Source organism: Sus scrofa, chromosome 6, assembly GCF_000003025.6.
Source record: "Sus scrofa isolate TJ Tabasco breed Duroc chromosome 6, Sscrofa11.1, whole genome shotgun sequence".
NCBI lineage: Eukaryota > Metazoa > Chordata > Mammalia > Artiodactyla > Suidae > Sus > Sus scrofa.
Genome location: NC_010448.4, coordinates 12,682,166 through 12,699,497, shown reverse-complemented (window position 1 = coordinate 12,699,497; position 17,332 = coordinate 12,682,166). Strand labels below are relative to the sequence as shown.

The 17,332-nt window shown below is 47.1% G+C and overlaps 1 protein-coding gene across 1 annotated transcript in view; it reads right to left on the bottom strand.

Moving 5' to 3' along the window:
* WDR59 (WD repeat domain 59) overlaps positions 1-17,332 on the bottom strand; it is an 87,174-nt gene extending 69,842 nt beyond the window's left edge. The window contains 2 exon segments of the mRNA XM_021093785.1: positions 5,398-5,447; positions 17,140-17,332. Coding sequence (XP_020949444.1) covers positions 5,398-5,447; positions 17,140-17,193 — 104 coding nt within the window. The 5' untranslated portion in view covers positions 17,194-17,332.

The following is a 17,332-nucleotide window of genomic DNA, read 5'->3' as shown; positions in this document are numbered from 1 at the left end:
CTTTTGTCCACCTATTTTCCTTCCGTTTTAAGAAAAAAATCCTTGGTGTGTGAATCAACCTCTCGGCAGCCCTCCAAGGAGGACAGGTGGGCTCGATAATGAAGAAAAATATTAACTGTCCCTGCTCAGGAGAGACGGGAAGTGAAAAGTAGAAACGGCACACAGACCTCTAGCAGAAACCCTAGGAGGGACAGGTTAAGGTACAAAGAAAGAACAGGTAAGACCCATATTCACAGAATTTCTGGGACTTTCAAGAAAGGTGGTGTAGAACAAAGACCTAGAACCTCTGACTTCCTCCTAAGGAAGGCCGGCATCTTCCGGAACAAAAACAGGGAAAGAGCCAAGCACTCTCTCTACAGCAGGTGTATCAACAGGGGAGCTCAGAGATACTACAGAGCAAATGCAGACCCACCAGAAGGCAGGCGCCTGAGGATCAACGTGCCTGACTAAACATACACATTTACCTTTACTCCCCACTGAAGACCCACTCACGTAAGAGTGAAAACACGGAAGACAGAAACCCACGAAGACAAAGAAGATGGGGGGGGGGAGGAGTTCCCATGGTGGCTCAGTGGTTAACGAGTCCAACTAGGAACCACGAGGTTGCAGGTTCAATCTCTGGCCTTGCTCAGTGGGTTAAGGAGCCGGCATTGCTGTGGCCGGCGGCCACAGCTCCGATTAGACCCCTAGCCTGGGAACCTCCATATGCCGCAGGAGTGGCCCTGAACAGACAAAAAAAAAAAAAGAAAAGAAAGAAAAGAAAATGAGAGATGAAATGGAAAGCAGGCAGGAAAATGGTAACTGATCTAGAGGAACGACAGCAAGCATCCAAGTGGCCACAGAGCGAGCTGACTCACTGCACAATATCCAGGCCGGCACGAGCCGGAGGGGAAGAGAACCTGCTTCAGAGGAGGCCCAGGCCGGACAAGACGCACAACAGAGGGCGAGCATGAGGAGAGGGTGAGACCCTCACTACTCCGCTGCTCAGCACACACAACACCCGCTTGTAGCCTCCAGACCGTGACGAGTGACAAGAGGATTCTTCTCAAGAAGAAACGATCAGACCAAGAAAGAACAAAAGCAAACAAACGAACAACAAGGACAAAGCCCTGGATATAATGACACCCAGGCACCCTCCAACCAAAGGGCCTGGCTCCCACCTGATCCCCCTACAGCGGACCCCACCATCGCACACGCAGAGACTCCAGTCACTCGTCAATATTAACAGAGAACCTGTGAGCAGCGGTCATCCAGAGACACCTGAAAGACAGAAGCCAAGGCGACTGAAAGGAAAAAAAAGGAAATGGGCAGCACAGGAGAAAGAAGAAAGCCCAGAATTAATATTCTCAAAGATGTAAAGGAAGACAACGTAGAGAACAAGAACGAGCTCTTAGAAATTAAAATACTCATTGAAATTTTAAATATTTAATAGAGGGCTGGAAGTTAAAGATGAAAAAAACTTCCAGAATGGCAGACAAAAAGAACAGAACCCATACATGACATCCAGCATGCTCCAAGAGGAGCTCCAGAAAGAAGGAGGACACTCATCAAAGACATAATGCAGGGAAATTTCTCCAAACTAAAAGAAACGGATTTCCAGACTGAAAGAGCCTTCCAGGGTGCTAAAAATTATTCTGTATCTTAATCTGAAGAGTGATCACATGGGTGTATATATTTGTAAATTCATCTGACTATTCATTTACTACACATATTTTAAAGTTTAACATAAGATAATCAAATGATGGACTTCAAGACCATTTAAAAAACAGTATGAATGTACACATGTCTAAGAACACACCAAAACAGGAAGACCAGCAGAATTTCCAGTTGCATAATCCTGTTCTCTCCTAGAATGCTACAAATGACAAGAACCTGAGACACCGTTATTCTAGAGCACCTGAAAGTATTTAATGGGCTGTTAATACAGCTGTATGATGCCAAGTCTATGCTGTTTTTTTGTTTAGATAAAACTGGTGATAATGTCAAAAAGGGGAGCCCAGCATAATGAAGGAAAAAGACGGGCCTCAAAGTGGTCGCAGTAAAAAATTCACAGACAAGAGGTAAAGATAACACTGGGACAAAGACAGGATTTCTTTTTTTTTTTTTTTTTTTTTTTTTTTTGTCTTTTTGCCATTTCTTGGGCCGCTCCTGCGGCATATGGAGGTTCCCGGGCTAGAGGTCGAATCGGAGCTGTAGCTGCCAGCCTACGCCAGAGCCACAGCAACGCAGGATCCGAGCCACGTCTGTGACCTACACCACAGCTCACGGCAACGCCGGAACCTTGACCCACTGAGCAAGGGCAGGGATCGAACCTGCAACCTCATGGTTCCTAGTCGGATTCGTTAACCACTGCGCCACGACGGGAACTCCAGGATTTCTGCAAAGCGTAAAAATAGGTCCCATACAGAGTCCAGAGTCAGAATGGCATAGGACCTCTCCACAGTAACCCCAAATTCTGATTCAACCCTGTATCGGAAGGAGAGAAAGTCAAGTACATACGTAAGGGGGACGCACAGAGCAAAGCAAAAGTGCTCCACCCTCGTCTTCTGTTGTAAGAAGTCAGTCTGAATCTCATCTTCTGGATAAATCAAGAATAGCAGTTTCCGCAGTATACCACTTAGAAAAATGGAGGCAATTCAAGAAAATAGCCATTTTCAAGTGCCTGCCTCTGGTGAGTGGGATTAGGGTGAAGAGATGAGGCAGGATTCTGCCGTCTGACAATATAAACACTACTTGAATTTTTTTTTTTTTTTTTTTTTTTTTTTTAAGGGCCACATGTGTGGCATATGGAAGTTCCCAGACTAGGGGTCAAATCAGAGCTGCAGCTGCCGGCCTAACCACAGCCAAACAACCTGGAATCCAAGCCTCGTTCCTGACCTATACTAGAGCTCATGGCAACTCCAGATCCTTAAACCACTGAGCGAGGCCAGGGATTGAACCTGCATCTTCATGGACACTAGTCAGGTTTGTTACCGCTGAGCCACAAGGGGAACTCCCTTGATTTTTTAAACTATGAACAGGCATTTACATGATTTATTTATTTATTTATTTATTTATTGTCTTTTTGCTATTTCTTGAGCTGCTCCCACGGCATATGGAGGTTCCCAGGCTAGGGGTTGAATCAGAGCTGTAGCCACTGGCCTACGCCAGAGCCACAGCAACGCAGGATCTGAGCCGCGTCTGTGACCTACACCACAGCTCACGGCAACACCAGATCGTTAACCCACTGAGCAAGGGCAGGGACCGAACCCGCAACCTCATGGTTCCTAGTCGGATTCGTTAACCACTGCGCCACGACGGGAACTCCGCATTTACATGATTTAAAAGAAAAAAAGGAGTTCCCGTCACAGCACAGCAGAAACGAATGTGACTAGGAGCCACAAGGCTGTGGGTTCCATCCCTAGCCTCGCTCAGTAGGTTAAGTTATCTGGCGTTGCCATGAGCTGCAGTATAGGTTGCAGATGCAGCTCAGATCTGGTGTTGCTGTGGCTGTGGTATAGGCTGGCAGCTGTAGCTCCGATGAGACCCCTAGCCTGGGAACCTCCATATGCCATGGGTGCAACCCTAAAAAGCAAAATAAATAAATTATATATATAAATAAGTACATAAATGAAAAAAAAGAGGTTTAAAAACTGATTGGAAGATTAGTAATATATACCAAAAACCATTGGTATTGAACCATTTAAATGGGTGAACTGTATGGTATATAAATTATATCTTGATTAAAGTTGTTTTTTAAAAAAGTGAGTTTGGGAGTTCCCGTCGTGGCGCAGTGCTTAACGAATCCGACTAGGAACCATGAGGTGGTGGGCTCGGTCCCTGCCCTTGCTCAGTGGGTTAACGATCCGGTGTTGCCGTGAGCTGTGGTGTAGGTGACTCGGATCCTGCGTTGCTGTGGTTCTGGCGTAGGCCAGCGGCTACAGCTCCGATTCGACCCCTAGCCTGGGAACCTCCATATGCCGCAGGAGCGGCCCAAGAAATAGCAAAAGACGAAAAAAAAAAAAAAAAAAAAAAAAAAAGTGAGTTTGGGGGTCAGAAAAGAGACATACCAATTTTCCTTGTCCACGTATCCAGTGTGACACAGAAAATGGTATCAATAATTGTCTCAGGGAGTACAGTCGAGGGAGGAACAAAACTTACTTTGCATTGTGTATCCTTTTGAATGATTTAAATGCTTGCTGTGGTTTTTTTAAAAAGTAAATCAAAACATGATTTCAACGTAAAATAATGAAGTTACTAGAAAAGACTTCATTTTATATATGGGTTCATCAACTAAGTCAATGAAAACACAGCTGAAGGTGAGGCGTATCTAGAGCAACGTGAAAGGGAAGGCTCTCTGACCATCAGATGCCACCAGACCGCTTCAACATTAGCCTGATTAGCAAACGCAGGCATGAACCTTAATTGCCATAACCTTTAAACTTTTAAGCCAGAAGACACTAGAGAAATCATGTAGTTTGATTTCTTCATGATGAACCTGAATTCCTTGATGAGAAAACAGAAGTCCAGGGAGGCCAAGTGAATAAGCCTCCAGGGGCTCATAATCAATGGCACCGTCAACCTGGAACCTGGGAGTTCCTGCTGTGGAACAGGGTCTCAGTGGGGTCTCTGGAGCCCTGGGATGCAGGTTCAACCTCTGGCCCAGCACACTGGATTAAGCATCCGGTGTTTCAACAGGTGAGGTTGCAACTATGCCTCGAATCTGATCCCTGGCCTAGGAACTCAGTATGCCGCAGGGCAGCCAAAAAACAAAAACTGGAACCCAGATCCCCTCAATCCCAGTAGCTAACTACCTGTTAGACCATACCCTGCAGCATCCTTCTGAAGAATCCACGTGTGCAGAGTTCTCCGCGTGGCGCAGCAGAAACGAATCCAACTAGGAACCACGAGGTTGCAGATTTGATCCCGGCCTCACTCAGTGAGTTAAGGATCCAGTGTTGCCCTGAGCTGTGGTGCAGGTTGAAGACGTGGCTCGGATCCCATGTTGCTGTGGCTCTGGCGTAGGCTGGCAGCTGTAGCTCCAATTAGACCCCTAGCCTGGGAACCTCCATATGCCACAGTATAGCCCTCAAAAGCAAAAAAAAAAAAAAAAAAAAAAAAAAAAAAAAAAATCCACCACGTGCGAAGCAGCAAAGGGCAATTTCAAAAGGGCAATTTTAAGACCAAACTACCAGTCACTCAAATTTCAAAGGAAGTTTATTACTTACCTATTGGGGCAGAGATAAAAATAAGCTGTAAATAATCCCGACAACTACCCTTGAGGTCACTAGAACAGCAGAACTCAACCCTACGACTATATTCCTTAAATAAAAAAGTATTTTCCAATTTCCCAAAAACCCCTTGATTTGCAATGTGTTCCCAGAGATCGTGGCAGACGAGCTCTGGGGGCTCACTTACCCGGAAAGCACCGCATGCTGCCCCAGACAGTCCACAGACATTGCAGTTGCCTATGAGAGAGAACACGGGTTCAGTTCTGCCAGCAAGGCCAGCTCAGGTTGGCGAAGACAGGCGCCTAGGCACCTGCGGTCTCCTCTGCCCACACCCGGTCGTCCCCAGCTGGCAGGGATCACGAGTTCTCCCCAGGGGACATTTTAACCCCTTCTAGTTGTCATCCAAATCTCACATTCACCTTCTACAACAGGGCAGTTGCTATCTGTGCCCCTGAATACCAGGAATACACACAACCATGCGCTGGCATATTCGAAATTGAGGACGAAATTGAGGAAATAAGTCCTGCCTAGCTTGGAGGCAACAGAGATACTAACAGCCCCTTCCAAGCAAACTCTAACTGAGGGCATCTCTCCCCCTCCCTCTCCCTCCCTTAGCACAAATGGACACTTCCAGGCCAGGGATCGAATTCAAGCTGCAGCTTCTATCTACACCGAAGCTGCAGCAACACTGACTCCTTTAACTCACTATGCTGGGCTGGTGATCAAACCTACATTTTCGCAGTGACCCAAGTTGCTGCAGTCGGAATCTTAGCCCATTGTACCACAGCAGGAACTCCTCGATTTGAGATTTCTAGCACATTTTTACTGGTTTCCATTTCCCAGGTCTTCCAATTTCTAGGAAGAATCATCTTTTCAGGGTCCAATATCCGATTTCCAAAAGAACACACCAAAAAAATGGATTTGTATTCAGGCTGAAACACGAGGCTAACTTTAATCATGGTAGTTACAGTCCTAAATTCTCTAATTTGGACAAGTTCAAGTCCTGCTGCATCCTCAGGGCATTATTGGAAACAGTTTGTGCCTCTGTTTGGTTATTAAATGCTCTGCGTTCCTTCTAAGAGACTATCAAGAGAGAAAGCATTTTCTACATTCTGCTATATTCACAAATCACAAATGGTGAACAGAAATTCTCTTCCTCCCTCTCGCTGGTCTTATTAATGGGTTTTTCACACTTGTACACCCTCAAGAAACATGTCGCAAGTAATATTAGGGACAAGAAGCCAGAGTGCTTTCAGTGGAGGCTGAAAAGGGATTATTATGCATCCTTCATTCCACTGGAGTTGTGAGCAGAGAAAAATCATCTGGAATGGCAGGCAGTGAATAGAGGTGCCACTCCCAGAACTCTTCTGTGCAATTTAGACATTAAGGGCATGAAAAAGGCAAAATGGTACCTCCAACCAGGGGTAGTACAATCCTCCTAGAGGGTATGTGGTAGCAAGAATCCCAAGGTGGCCCCAAGATTCTTGGGGTATGTATACATTCTCCCCATTATTCAAACACTAAAATAGGTACTGCTGTGAAGGGATTCTGAGATGTAATTAAAGTCCCAAATCAGGTGACCATAGGAGACATGAAACAACTCAATGCCCGCCAGCAGATGGACAAATAAAACGCGGTACATACACACAGCGGCATGCATACCAGAGCACGAATGAACCCTGAACACATGACATGAAATGTAAGTTAGACCAAAAAAAGGACAAGTACTGCATAATTCCACTTATATGAGGTACCTGGAATAGGTAAATTCAGAGAAACAGAGAGGAGAATAGAGGTTGCCAGGGGCTGCGGGAGTGGGAGTCGGGTGTTATTGTTTGAGTACAGAGTTTCCATATGGAATGATTCAAAAGTTCTTGGGGGCGTTCCCGTTGTGGTTCAGCAGGTTAAGAACCCAACTAGTATCCATGAAGATGTGGCATTGCCGTGAGCTGTGGTGGAGGTCACAGATGAAGCTAGGATTCCATCCATGTTGCTGTGGCTGTGGGGTAGGCCGGCGGCTACAGCTGCGATTTGACCCCTAGCATGGGAACCTCCATACGCCGCAGGTGCAGCCCCCTAAAAAAATTCTTGGGCTGGCGGGGGTAGGCGGATAGAGAGACCTAATCACAGCAGCCCTTTAAAGCTAGGTCTAGAGATCAGAAACAGAGGAAGTCAGAGATTAGAAGGGTGAGGGATTTAACGTGAGGAGAGTCTTTGTGGCTGGCTGTGAAGATGGAGGGCCACATGGCAAGGCCCTGAGAGTGGCCTTCAGGAGCTGAGAGTGACCCCTACATAACAACCAGCAAGAAAACTGGGACCTCAGTCCTATGCCCCTCAAGAATTAAAATCTTCTGGAATTCCCATCGTGGCGCAGTGGTTAACGAATCCGACTAGGAGCCATGAGGTTGTGGGTTCCATCCCTGGCCTCGCTCAGTGGGTTACAGCTGGAGTTGCAGTGAGCTGTGGTATAGGTCACAGGTGCGGCTTGGATCTGGTGTTGCTGTGGCTCTGGCGTAGGCTGGCAGCTACAGCTCCGAATGGACCCCTAGCCTGGGAACCTCCATGTGACATGGGAGCGGCCCAAGAAATGGCAAAAAGAAAAAAAAAAAAAAAAAAGAATCAAAATCTTCTAACAACCTCAATGAGCTTGTTGGCAGTCTGTTCCCTAGTCAACCACCCACCCACAAGAACACAACCAACTGACACCTGGATTCAGCCTTCACTGAACAGAGAAAGCAACCATGCAGAGCCTGAACTTTTTTTTTTTTTTTTTTTTCTTTTTAGGGCCACACCTGCAGCATATGGAAGTTCCCACATTGGGGGTCAAATGAGAGCTGCAGCTGCCAGCCTACACCACAGTCACAGCAACGCTGGGTCCTTAACCCATTGAGCAAGCCCAGGGATGAAACCCACATCCTCATGGATGCTAGTTAGGTTCATTACCACTGAGCCCCTAAGGGAACTCCCAGAGCCCAGACTTCCGACCTACAGAACTATGAGCTAATGAACAGGTGTTGTTTCAAGCTGCTAAGTTTGTGGTACAGTGACAATAAAGTGTGATCTGGTAACAGTACCCCAAAAAAAAATCAAACAAACACACCCTTTGACTCAGAACCTATTCAAAACACAGCAAACTTTCACACTCAGAGTTATTTAATTGATGTTATCTATAAGTAAATTATGCATATCTACACAATGGCATGTTCTAGAAGGATTAAAGAATGACAAAGAAGGAGAGTTCCCATTGTGGCGCATCGGAAACAAATCCAACCAGTATCCATGAGTACCGGGTGGATCTCTGGCATCGATCAGTAAGTTGGGGATTTGGCACTGCCGTGAGCTGCAGTGTAGGCCACAAATATGGCTCAGATCCCGCATTGCTATCGCTGTGGTGCAGGCCAGCAGCTGAAACTCTGATTCGAACCCTAGCCAGGGAACCTCCATATGCTGCAGGTACGGCCCTAAAAAGCAAAAAAAAAAGAATGACACAGAAAGATAATGGAGCCAAGCCTGAAAATAGTACATAACTCACCATATTATCTTAATAGAGCAAGTTTTTTTTTTTTTTTAATGAAAACGAAACAAAAAACCCACACCTAACTGATGTTTCCCTACCCCAGAAAAAAAAAAGCCACCGTATGCTTGCAGAAGCGCACGAAGGAGGGTGTGCCAAAGCGGGAAATGGAGAGGGGGAAGAGCTCCAAGCAAAGGATGCGAAAATAAACTGACCAGAATAAGAGATGGTGCTCGCCGAGGACAGGACAACCCCGCAAGGCCTGGCCATCCTCACCGCGCCTGATGGGCCACGGCTGAGAGATGCTAGGTCTGGACAGAGGGTGAAGAGTGAGGGTTTTGACACAATCCCATTGCAAGAGAGGGAGTCCCATAAAGGCGGAGAGAGAAGCCCCAACAGTCTGAAAGCAGGGCTTGCTGTGGATTAAAGACAACTTAGAGGAGTAAAGGAGAGTGGAATTTCATACCCTACGATGAACTAAGATTTAAATCAGCTACTTAGGGAGCTCTTGTTGTAGCTCCGTGGGTTAAGAATCCAACTAGTGTCCATGAGGATGTGGGTTCGATCCCTTGCCTCGCTAAATGGGTTGAGGATCCGGTGTTGCCGCAAGCTGCAGCATGGGTAAGCAAATGAGGCTCAGATCCCACATGGCTGTGGCTGTGGTGTAGACCTGCCAGTGAAGCTCCAATGAGACCCTACCTGGGAACTTTCATATGTGGCAGGTGCGGCCCTTTAAAAAAAAAAAAAAAAAAAAAAAAAACACTTTCTGGAGTTCCCGTCGTGGCACAGTAGTTAACAAATCTGACTAGGAACCATGAGGTTGCGGGTTTGATCCCTGGCCTTGCTTAGTGGGTTGAGGATCCCGCATTGCCGTGATCTATAGTGTAGGTCACAGACGCAGCTCGAATCCTGTGGTGCTGTGGTTCTGGCGTAGGCCGGTGACTACAGCTCCAATTCGACCCCTAGCCTGGGAACCTCCATACGCTGTGGGAGCGGCCCTAGAAAAGGCAAAAAGATCGGGAAAAAAAAAAAAGACAGCTCTTCTGCTCACTTTTCCAGCCCGTCTCATGGCTCTCCTTCCCAATCCCATTCCAACACTCCATGAATCCTTGCGCGTGTGCGGCTAACAGGAGCACAAAGTGAACTCTTTAAAATGAACTCCTTCCAGCCCCCAAACTCAGGCACACACTCTTTCCCCTCTGGACTCTGACGCCAGCTGCCTCCTCTGCCTTCTCCCCATTCTTCGCCGGGCCAACTCCCTCTTGTCCTTCGGGATTCTGTTCAGGCTCTCTGAAGTTATCCTGAACCACACCCTCTTGCACACATCTAGCACCTCCTCTGTGCTTCCACAGAACCCACGGCTTATCTCTATACAGCACTTCTGCTACTTTATAATAGTCGTCTATTTGCTTATAGGTCTCCACCATGAGACTTCAACTCCCTGAGAGAATCGAACGCTAGCACAACGCCTGGTACATGACAAGTACATGTCCATAAAGAGGTGAATGGATACACAAATTGGGGTCTATCCAAACACAGGAACACTGCTGGGCAACTAAAAGGAACAGATTCACTGGTATGTTCCACAACATGGACAAATCTCAAAAGCACTAGACCAAGTTAGAAAAGCCAGACTTGGAGGTCCCATTGTGGCTCACCAGGCTAGGAACTGGATTAGTACCCATGAGGATGCGGCTTCAATCCCTGGCCTCAATCAGTGGGTTAAGGATGTGGCATTGGAGTTCCCGTTATGGCACAGTGGTTAAAGAATCCAACTGGGAACCATGAGGTTGCGAGTTTGATCCCTGGCCTTGCTCATGGGTTAAAGATCCGGCGTTGCCGTGAGCTGTGGTGTAGGTTGCAGATGTGGCTCCGATCCAGCATTGCTGTGGCTCTGGTGTAGGCTGGTGGCTAAAGCTCCGATTAGACCCCTAGCCTGGGAATCTCCATATGCCAAGGGAGCTGCCCTAGAAAAGGCAAAAAGACAAAAAAAAAAAAGGATATGGTGTTGCCCTGAGCTGTGGTGTAGGTTGCAGGTGAGGCTCAGTTCTGGAGTTGCTGTGGCTGGAGTGTACGCCAGTGGCTGTAGCTCCAATCCAACCCCTGGCCCAGGAACTTCCATATGCCACAAATGTGGCCCTAAAAAGAAAAAAAAAAGGAAAGAAAAGCAAGACTCAAAAGGCTGTACACTGCACATTCCATTTGTTATGGAAAGCACATCAGCGCACTGCCACAGTCTGGGGGTGAGGGAAGGAGACGGGCTACAGAGGGCACAAGGGAATTTTTTGGAGTGATGCTATGGTTCTCTATCTTAATTGCAGTAGTGCCTACCGGACTACACACATTTTTCAAAACTCAACAAACTATACATTTAACAGTGTAAGAGGATTTTTTTGGGGGGAGGCAGGGGGGTCATGCCTGTGGCCTATGGAAGTTTCCATGCTGGGGATCAAATACACACCACAGCAGTAACACTGGATCCTTAAACCAATGAGTGACGAGGGAACTTCAAAAGGGTGAATTTTGGAGTTCCCGGGGTGGCGCAGTGGTTAACGACTCCGACTAGGAACCATGAGGTTGCGGGTTTGATCCCTGCCCTTGCTCAGTGGGTTAAGGATCCGGCGTTGCCGTGAGCTGTGGTGTAGGTTGCAGACGCGGCTCGGATCCTGCGCTGCTGTGGCTCTGGCATAGGCCAGTGGCTATAGCTGCGATTCGACCCCTCTCCTGGGAACCTCCATATGCCGTGGGAACAGCACAAGAAATGGCAAAAAGACAAAAAAAAAAAAAAAAAAAAGGGGGGGTGAATTTTGTGTGACTGAGTCACTTTGCTATACAGTAGAAAATTGACAGAACACTGTAAACCAGCTATAATGGGAAAAAATAAAAATCATTAGAAAGAAAAAAGTAAATTATTATTGTACATTAATTATACCTCAATAAACCTCGATTTTTCTAAAAAAAAAAAAAAATCACTCTGTGTAGAGGACAGATTGGAAGGAAGCAAGAAGCTGGGATAGAGGGAGAGTGCTTCCAGAATATGTCCAGCTATTTTGGATACAATGAGTTTCAGATATGTCACATATGCAAGTGAGTTTGCACAGTATGTCACATATACAGTGAGTTTCAGATATGTCACATATGCAAGTGTGACTTGCTAAAGTGGAGCTTCTATGAGTCCACAGTTTTGTTTTGTTTTTTCACTTCTTTAAAGTTTTATTGAAGCATAGTCGATTTACAATGTTGTGATAATTTCTGCTATATAACAAAGTGATTCAGAAGTTCCCGTAATGGCTCAGTGGTTAACAGACCCTACTAGTATCCAAGAGAAGGTGGGTTCAATCCCTGGCCTTGCTCAGTAGATTAAGGATCCAGTGTTGGCTACAGCTCTGATTAGACCCTTAGCCCGGGAATCTCCATACACGGAGGGTGTGGCCCTAAAAAGACAAAAGACAAAAACAAACAAACAAACAAAAGCAAAGTGACTCAGTTATGCATGTACACCCATCCATTCTTTTTTTTTTTTTTTCTTTTTGGCTTTTTAGGGCCGAATGCACAGCCACAGCAATGCTGAATCCAAGCATTTCCGCTGCGCCACAACCGGCACTCCAACACATTCATTCGCTTTCAGATTTTTTTCCCACATAGACCATCACCGAATACTGGGTAGAGTTCTCTGTGCTACACCGCAGGTCCCGGTAGCCAATCATTCCTTACACCCCGGTGTGCAGAGTTCTTATCTTCATCACAGCAGTCTCCATCTGTAGTATTTTTGCACTTACTGTCCAGCTGGAGACTTCCTAATTGTACAGTCCACCACTTTAACTCTGAGTAGAAACTCCTCTCCACTCCCCTGAACTGAACCTTCCAATACCACAGCCACCAGCCACAAGTGGCTGTTCAAGTGATTAATGAAATTTAATTCACTTTAAAAATACAGCAGCTTGGAGTTCCCGTCGTGGCGCAGCAGAAAAGAATCCAACTAGGAACCATGAGGTTGCGGGTTCGATCCCTGGCCTTGCTCAGTGGGTTAAGGATGCGGTGTTGCCGTGAGCTGTGGTGTAGGTCACAGATGTGGCTTGGATCTGGCATTGCTGTGGCTGTGGTGTAGGCCGGTGGCTACAGCTCTGATTCAGCCCCTAGTCTGGAAACCTCCATATGCTACAGGCATGACCCTAGAAAAGACAAAAAGACAAAAAAAAAAAAAAAAGCTGCTTGGCTGCACTAGCCTCAATTCAAATATCAAAGAGCCACATTTCCGTCATCTCAGAAAGTTCTACATCTGGATGCTGGTGCTCTAGTAGACTATCTCTAAGTTTTCTCTTTTTTTTCTGGTTCCTTTTCTTGTCTTTCTTTTTTTTTTGGCCACCCTGTGGCATATGGAGTTCCTAGGCCAGGGATCAGATCTGAGCCGCAGTTGTGTGACCTAAGCTGCAGCTGAACCTACTGTGCCAGGTCAGGGATCGAACCTGCGTCCCAGTGCCACAGTGATGTCACCGATCCATTGTGCCACAACATGAACTCCACTGTCTAAGCTTTCTTAGTGTTCGCACTCAATGATTCCAGGGACCACTTCAGAGGAGGTGCCAAGCAGCAAAGGTTCCTCACAATCGGTGACATAATTTCTGTTTTACAAAGTAAATGGAACATAGAAACTGTAAAAAAGAATTCTGCCCTTCAGGCTGGGGTTTTTCCTCTGAAAAACCTGAAAGCTTTGAAGATTTTTTTTTTTTTTTTTTTTTTTTTTTGCTTTTGAGCGCCACATCTGTGGCACATGGAAGGTCCTAGGGTAGAGGTCAAATTAGAGCTGTAATAGCAGGGCACAGCCATAGCCATAGCCATAGCCATGCCAGAGCTGAGTTTCATCTGCAACCTACACCACAGCTCATGGCAATGCCAGAGTTTTTAACCCATTGAGCGAGGCTAGGGATCAAACCTCCATCCTCGTGGATAAAGGTCGGGTTTGTAATCCACTGAGCCACAATAGGAACTCCCTTTTAATGATTTTTAAAAGCGGTGGCGGAGTGCCCATCGTGGCTCAGTGGTTAACGAACCCCACAAGCAACCATGAGGATGCAGGTTCGATCCCAGGCCTCTCTCAGTGGGTTAAGGAACTGGCGTTGCTGTGAGCTGTGGTGTAGGTCATAGATGTGGCTCAGATCCTGCATTGCTGTGGCCGTGGCATAGGCCAGGGGCCACAGCTCCAATTGGACCCCTAGCCTGGGAACCTCCATATGCTGCTGGTGCAGCTCTAAGAGACGATAGATAAATAAATAAACAAATAAATAAATAAATAAAAGTGGTGGGGTGTTTGAAAGTTTATTGTTCTAGCCTTTTCAGAAAGGCAGTGTGAAGTGTTTTAACTTTTTCCTTTCTGCATTAATGAATTGTTAATAAAATGTGTCCCTAACCCCCCCAATTATCACCAAAATTAATCACAAAGCCATGTTAATTCTCACTAAGACGTACCCTTCCAAATGAACAGAAAAATCAGAGAGAGAAACAGAAACTCCTGCAAGGCAGTTAAATTACCCAATTTACTTTGTTCTCTTACTATGACAACCGCTGTTTAGGTTTAATTATTTGATACGACTTCATAGCATCCTAATCTGTGTGACAGCGCTCTCTCTGCAGGTCTTTTCAATTACATCTCTGTAGAGAAGTAGGGGTGAGACTACCTGGGCTTCTGTGAAAATTAAAGGGTTTGCAGATTAGTAACTTCCAAATTAGCAGGCTCAGAGGTAGGACACGTGATTCTGTTCTGAGTCCCCGGTGAAAGCAATTAACAAGAAGGGTAACAAGAATGCGGTTCTTTTTCCCCAGGAGTCTGGCACCTCCCCCGGGAGAGCAGGCCTCCTGGAGACACATGCTAACAGTGCAAAGAGCTTTAGGATTCTTTAATGCAAATGTGGCTGCTCACATTTTCCATGGGGGCTGTGTATCCAGAGCACCAAAAAGCAAAACCATGGGAGGATCTCCAATCGTTCATTTTTATGGCAAAAGAAGGGCTGGGTTTTAGAAAGGAAAAATCACATCACCCCCTTATCCTAAACCTAGATTCCCCTTCAGTATAAATCACCTGAGCACCAACACAGTGCCTGGCACATTATTCACCTGCCAAAAGCTCAATAAATCCCACTGCATAAATGAGTGAATGGAAGCCTGGCACCAAGAAGGCATTCAATAAATATGGTTGAATGAATGAAGATAGCCAACAAGACACTGCCTGTCGCAGGGAAAAAAAGAGCATGACATATTTATTGTGGAACGACTGCATGACAGGCTCACAAAGGATGAAGCAGAGAATGTAATGAGTCCAATGAAGCCCTGGGGCCAGATGCTGCAATCAAATCCCAATGCAGCCCCATAATGGGAGGCCTTGGCCACGTCACTTGAGATCAGCCAAATGAGGATCAGTTTCCCCATTTGAAAAAATGGGGTGACATCTACTTATCTTGCATGGTTCTTTCATGAATTAGAAAAAGGAAATGTAGGAGTTCCCGTCGTGGCACAGTGGTTAACGAATCCGACTAGGAACCATGAGGTTGCGGGTTGGGTCCCTGCCCTTGCTCAGTGGGTTAACGATCCGGCGTTGCCGTGAGCTGTGGTGTAGGCTGCAGACGCGGCTTGGATCCCGAGTTGCTGTGGCTCTGGTGTAGGCCGGTGGCTACAGCTCCGATTCAACCCCTAGCCTGGGAACCTCCATATGCCGAGGGAGCGGCCCAAGAAATAGCAACAACAACAACAACAACAACAAAAAAGACAAAAGACAAAAAAAAAAAAAGAAAAAAGAAAAAGGAAATGTAGGGAGTTCCCATTGTGGCTCAAAGGTAACGAACCCGACTGGTATCCATGAGGATGCAGGTTCGATCCCTGGTCCCGCTCAGTGGATTAAGGATCTGGCATTGCAGTGAGCTGTACATCACAGATGAGGCCCAGATCTGGATTCTGTGGTACAGGCCGGCAGCTGTAGCTTGGATTTGACCCCTAGCCTGGGGAAGTTCCATATGCTGTGGGTGCAGCCCTAAAAAGGAAAAAAGAAAAAAAATGAAAAAAGAAAAAGGAAATGTATATATACCATTTAGCACAAGGCTGGGCATATGGAAAGCACAGAATACAAAAACGGTTTAAAAAATTATTATTATTATTATTGTCTTTCTGTCTTTTTAAGGCCACACCTGCGGCATATGGAGGTTCCCAAGCTAGGGGTCGGATCGGAGCTGTAGACACCGGCCTACACCACAGCCACAGCAACAGGGGATCAGAGCTGTGTCTGTGACCTACACCACAGCTCAGCTCACCGAAACACCGGATCCTTAACGCATTGAGCGAGGCCAGGGGTCGAACTTGCATCCTCTTGGATGCGAGTCGGGTTCATTAACCGCTGAGCCATGACGGGAACTTCAAAAAAAAAAATTCTTGGAGTTCACGTCGTGGCTCAGTGGTTAACGAATCTGACTAGGAACCACAAGGTTGCGGGTTCAATCCCTGGCCTTGCTCAGTGGGTTAACGATCCGGCGTTGCCATGAGCTGTGGTGTAGGTTGCAGTCGCGGCTCGGATCCCGCGTTGCTGTGGCTCTGGCGTAGGCCGGCGGCTACAGCTCCGATTGGACCCCTAGCCTGGGAACCTCCATATGCCGCGGGAGCAGCCCAAGAAATGGCAAAAAGACAAAAAAAAAAAAAAAAAGTACTAAGTTTCCTTTAGGCTCACCATGTGTCCAGCACTGTGCCACACATTTTAAGTGTATGACCTCATAAAAATTCTCACATCAATCCTTTAAGAGAGACACAATTGGCACCTCTTACAGGTGAGAAAAGATGCACAAAGGGTGATGACAGGCTAAGATATGAGCTGGGATTCGAACCGAGCAACACACGAAATGCATACGCCTCTTCACTGCGCGGTATCTTCCACTACCCTAGCATCAGAGACCACTTAAAGGTTTAAGCGCTGAAACGGGCACCTCGCGTGCAGTTTTTTATTAACTCCATTCCATCAAAGTTCTGTGAGGCAGGGTTCAATACATCTACCTAAGGCTCAGAGAAGTTCTGCAACTTGCCCAAAGTCACTAGGTGCAGGGGGAGCAAACACCCCCTCGCTCTCCACTCCGGTGGTGGGAAGCCTTCCCTCAGCGCTCACTAGAGCGCAATATCTGCACTTGGATATCCTCAGGCCGACCCCACTCCTGTATCCACGAGGGAAACCCCGAAACCTCGCCCATGGCAGCCCCAACCACCCCCAACGGTCTTCAAGGTAACCCTCATCCACTCAGCTCTGACACCTCCAGGTCACCCCCTTGACCATCTCCCCAGCCCGGGCTGGGGGTCGCCAGCCGCCCTGAGACAGACCCGGCAGCGTGGGGGAGGGGAACTGGGAAGGGCGCATGCTCAGAAGGCTCCATTTGGTCCCCAGCTCACCTGGGAGTCGCGGAATTCCACCACCACGTTCTCGCTGCTCCATCTCGCCGCCATTTTCCGCGCCCAGCCGTCGGGACACGAGAACTACGCGTCCCTACCTCAGACACCCGCGTTCCTGGGCTCGGCGAGCCCCACGCAGCCCGCGAGTCAGTGCTGCCACGCCCCGTCCTCGCTTCTGCCTGACCGCAAACTA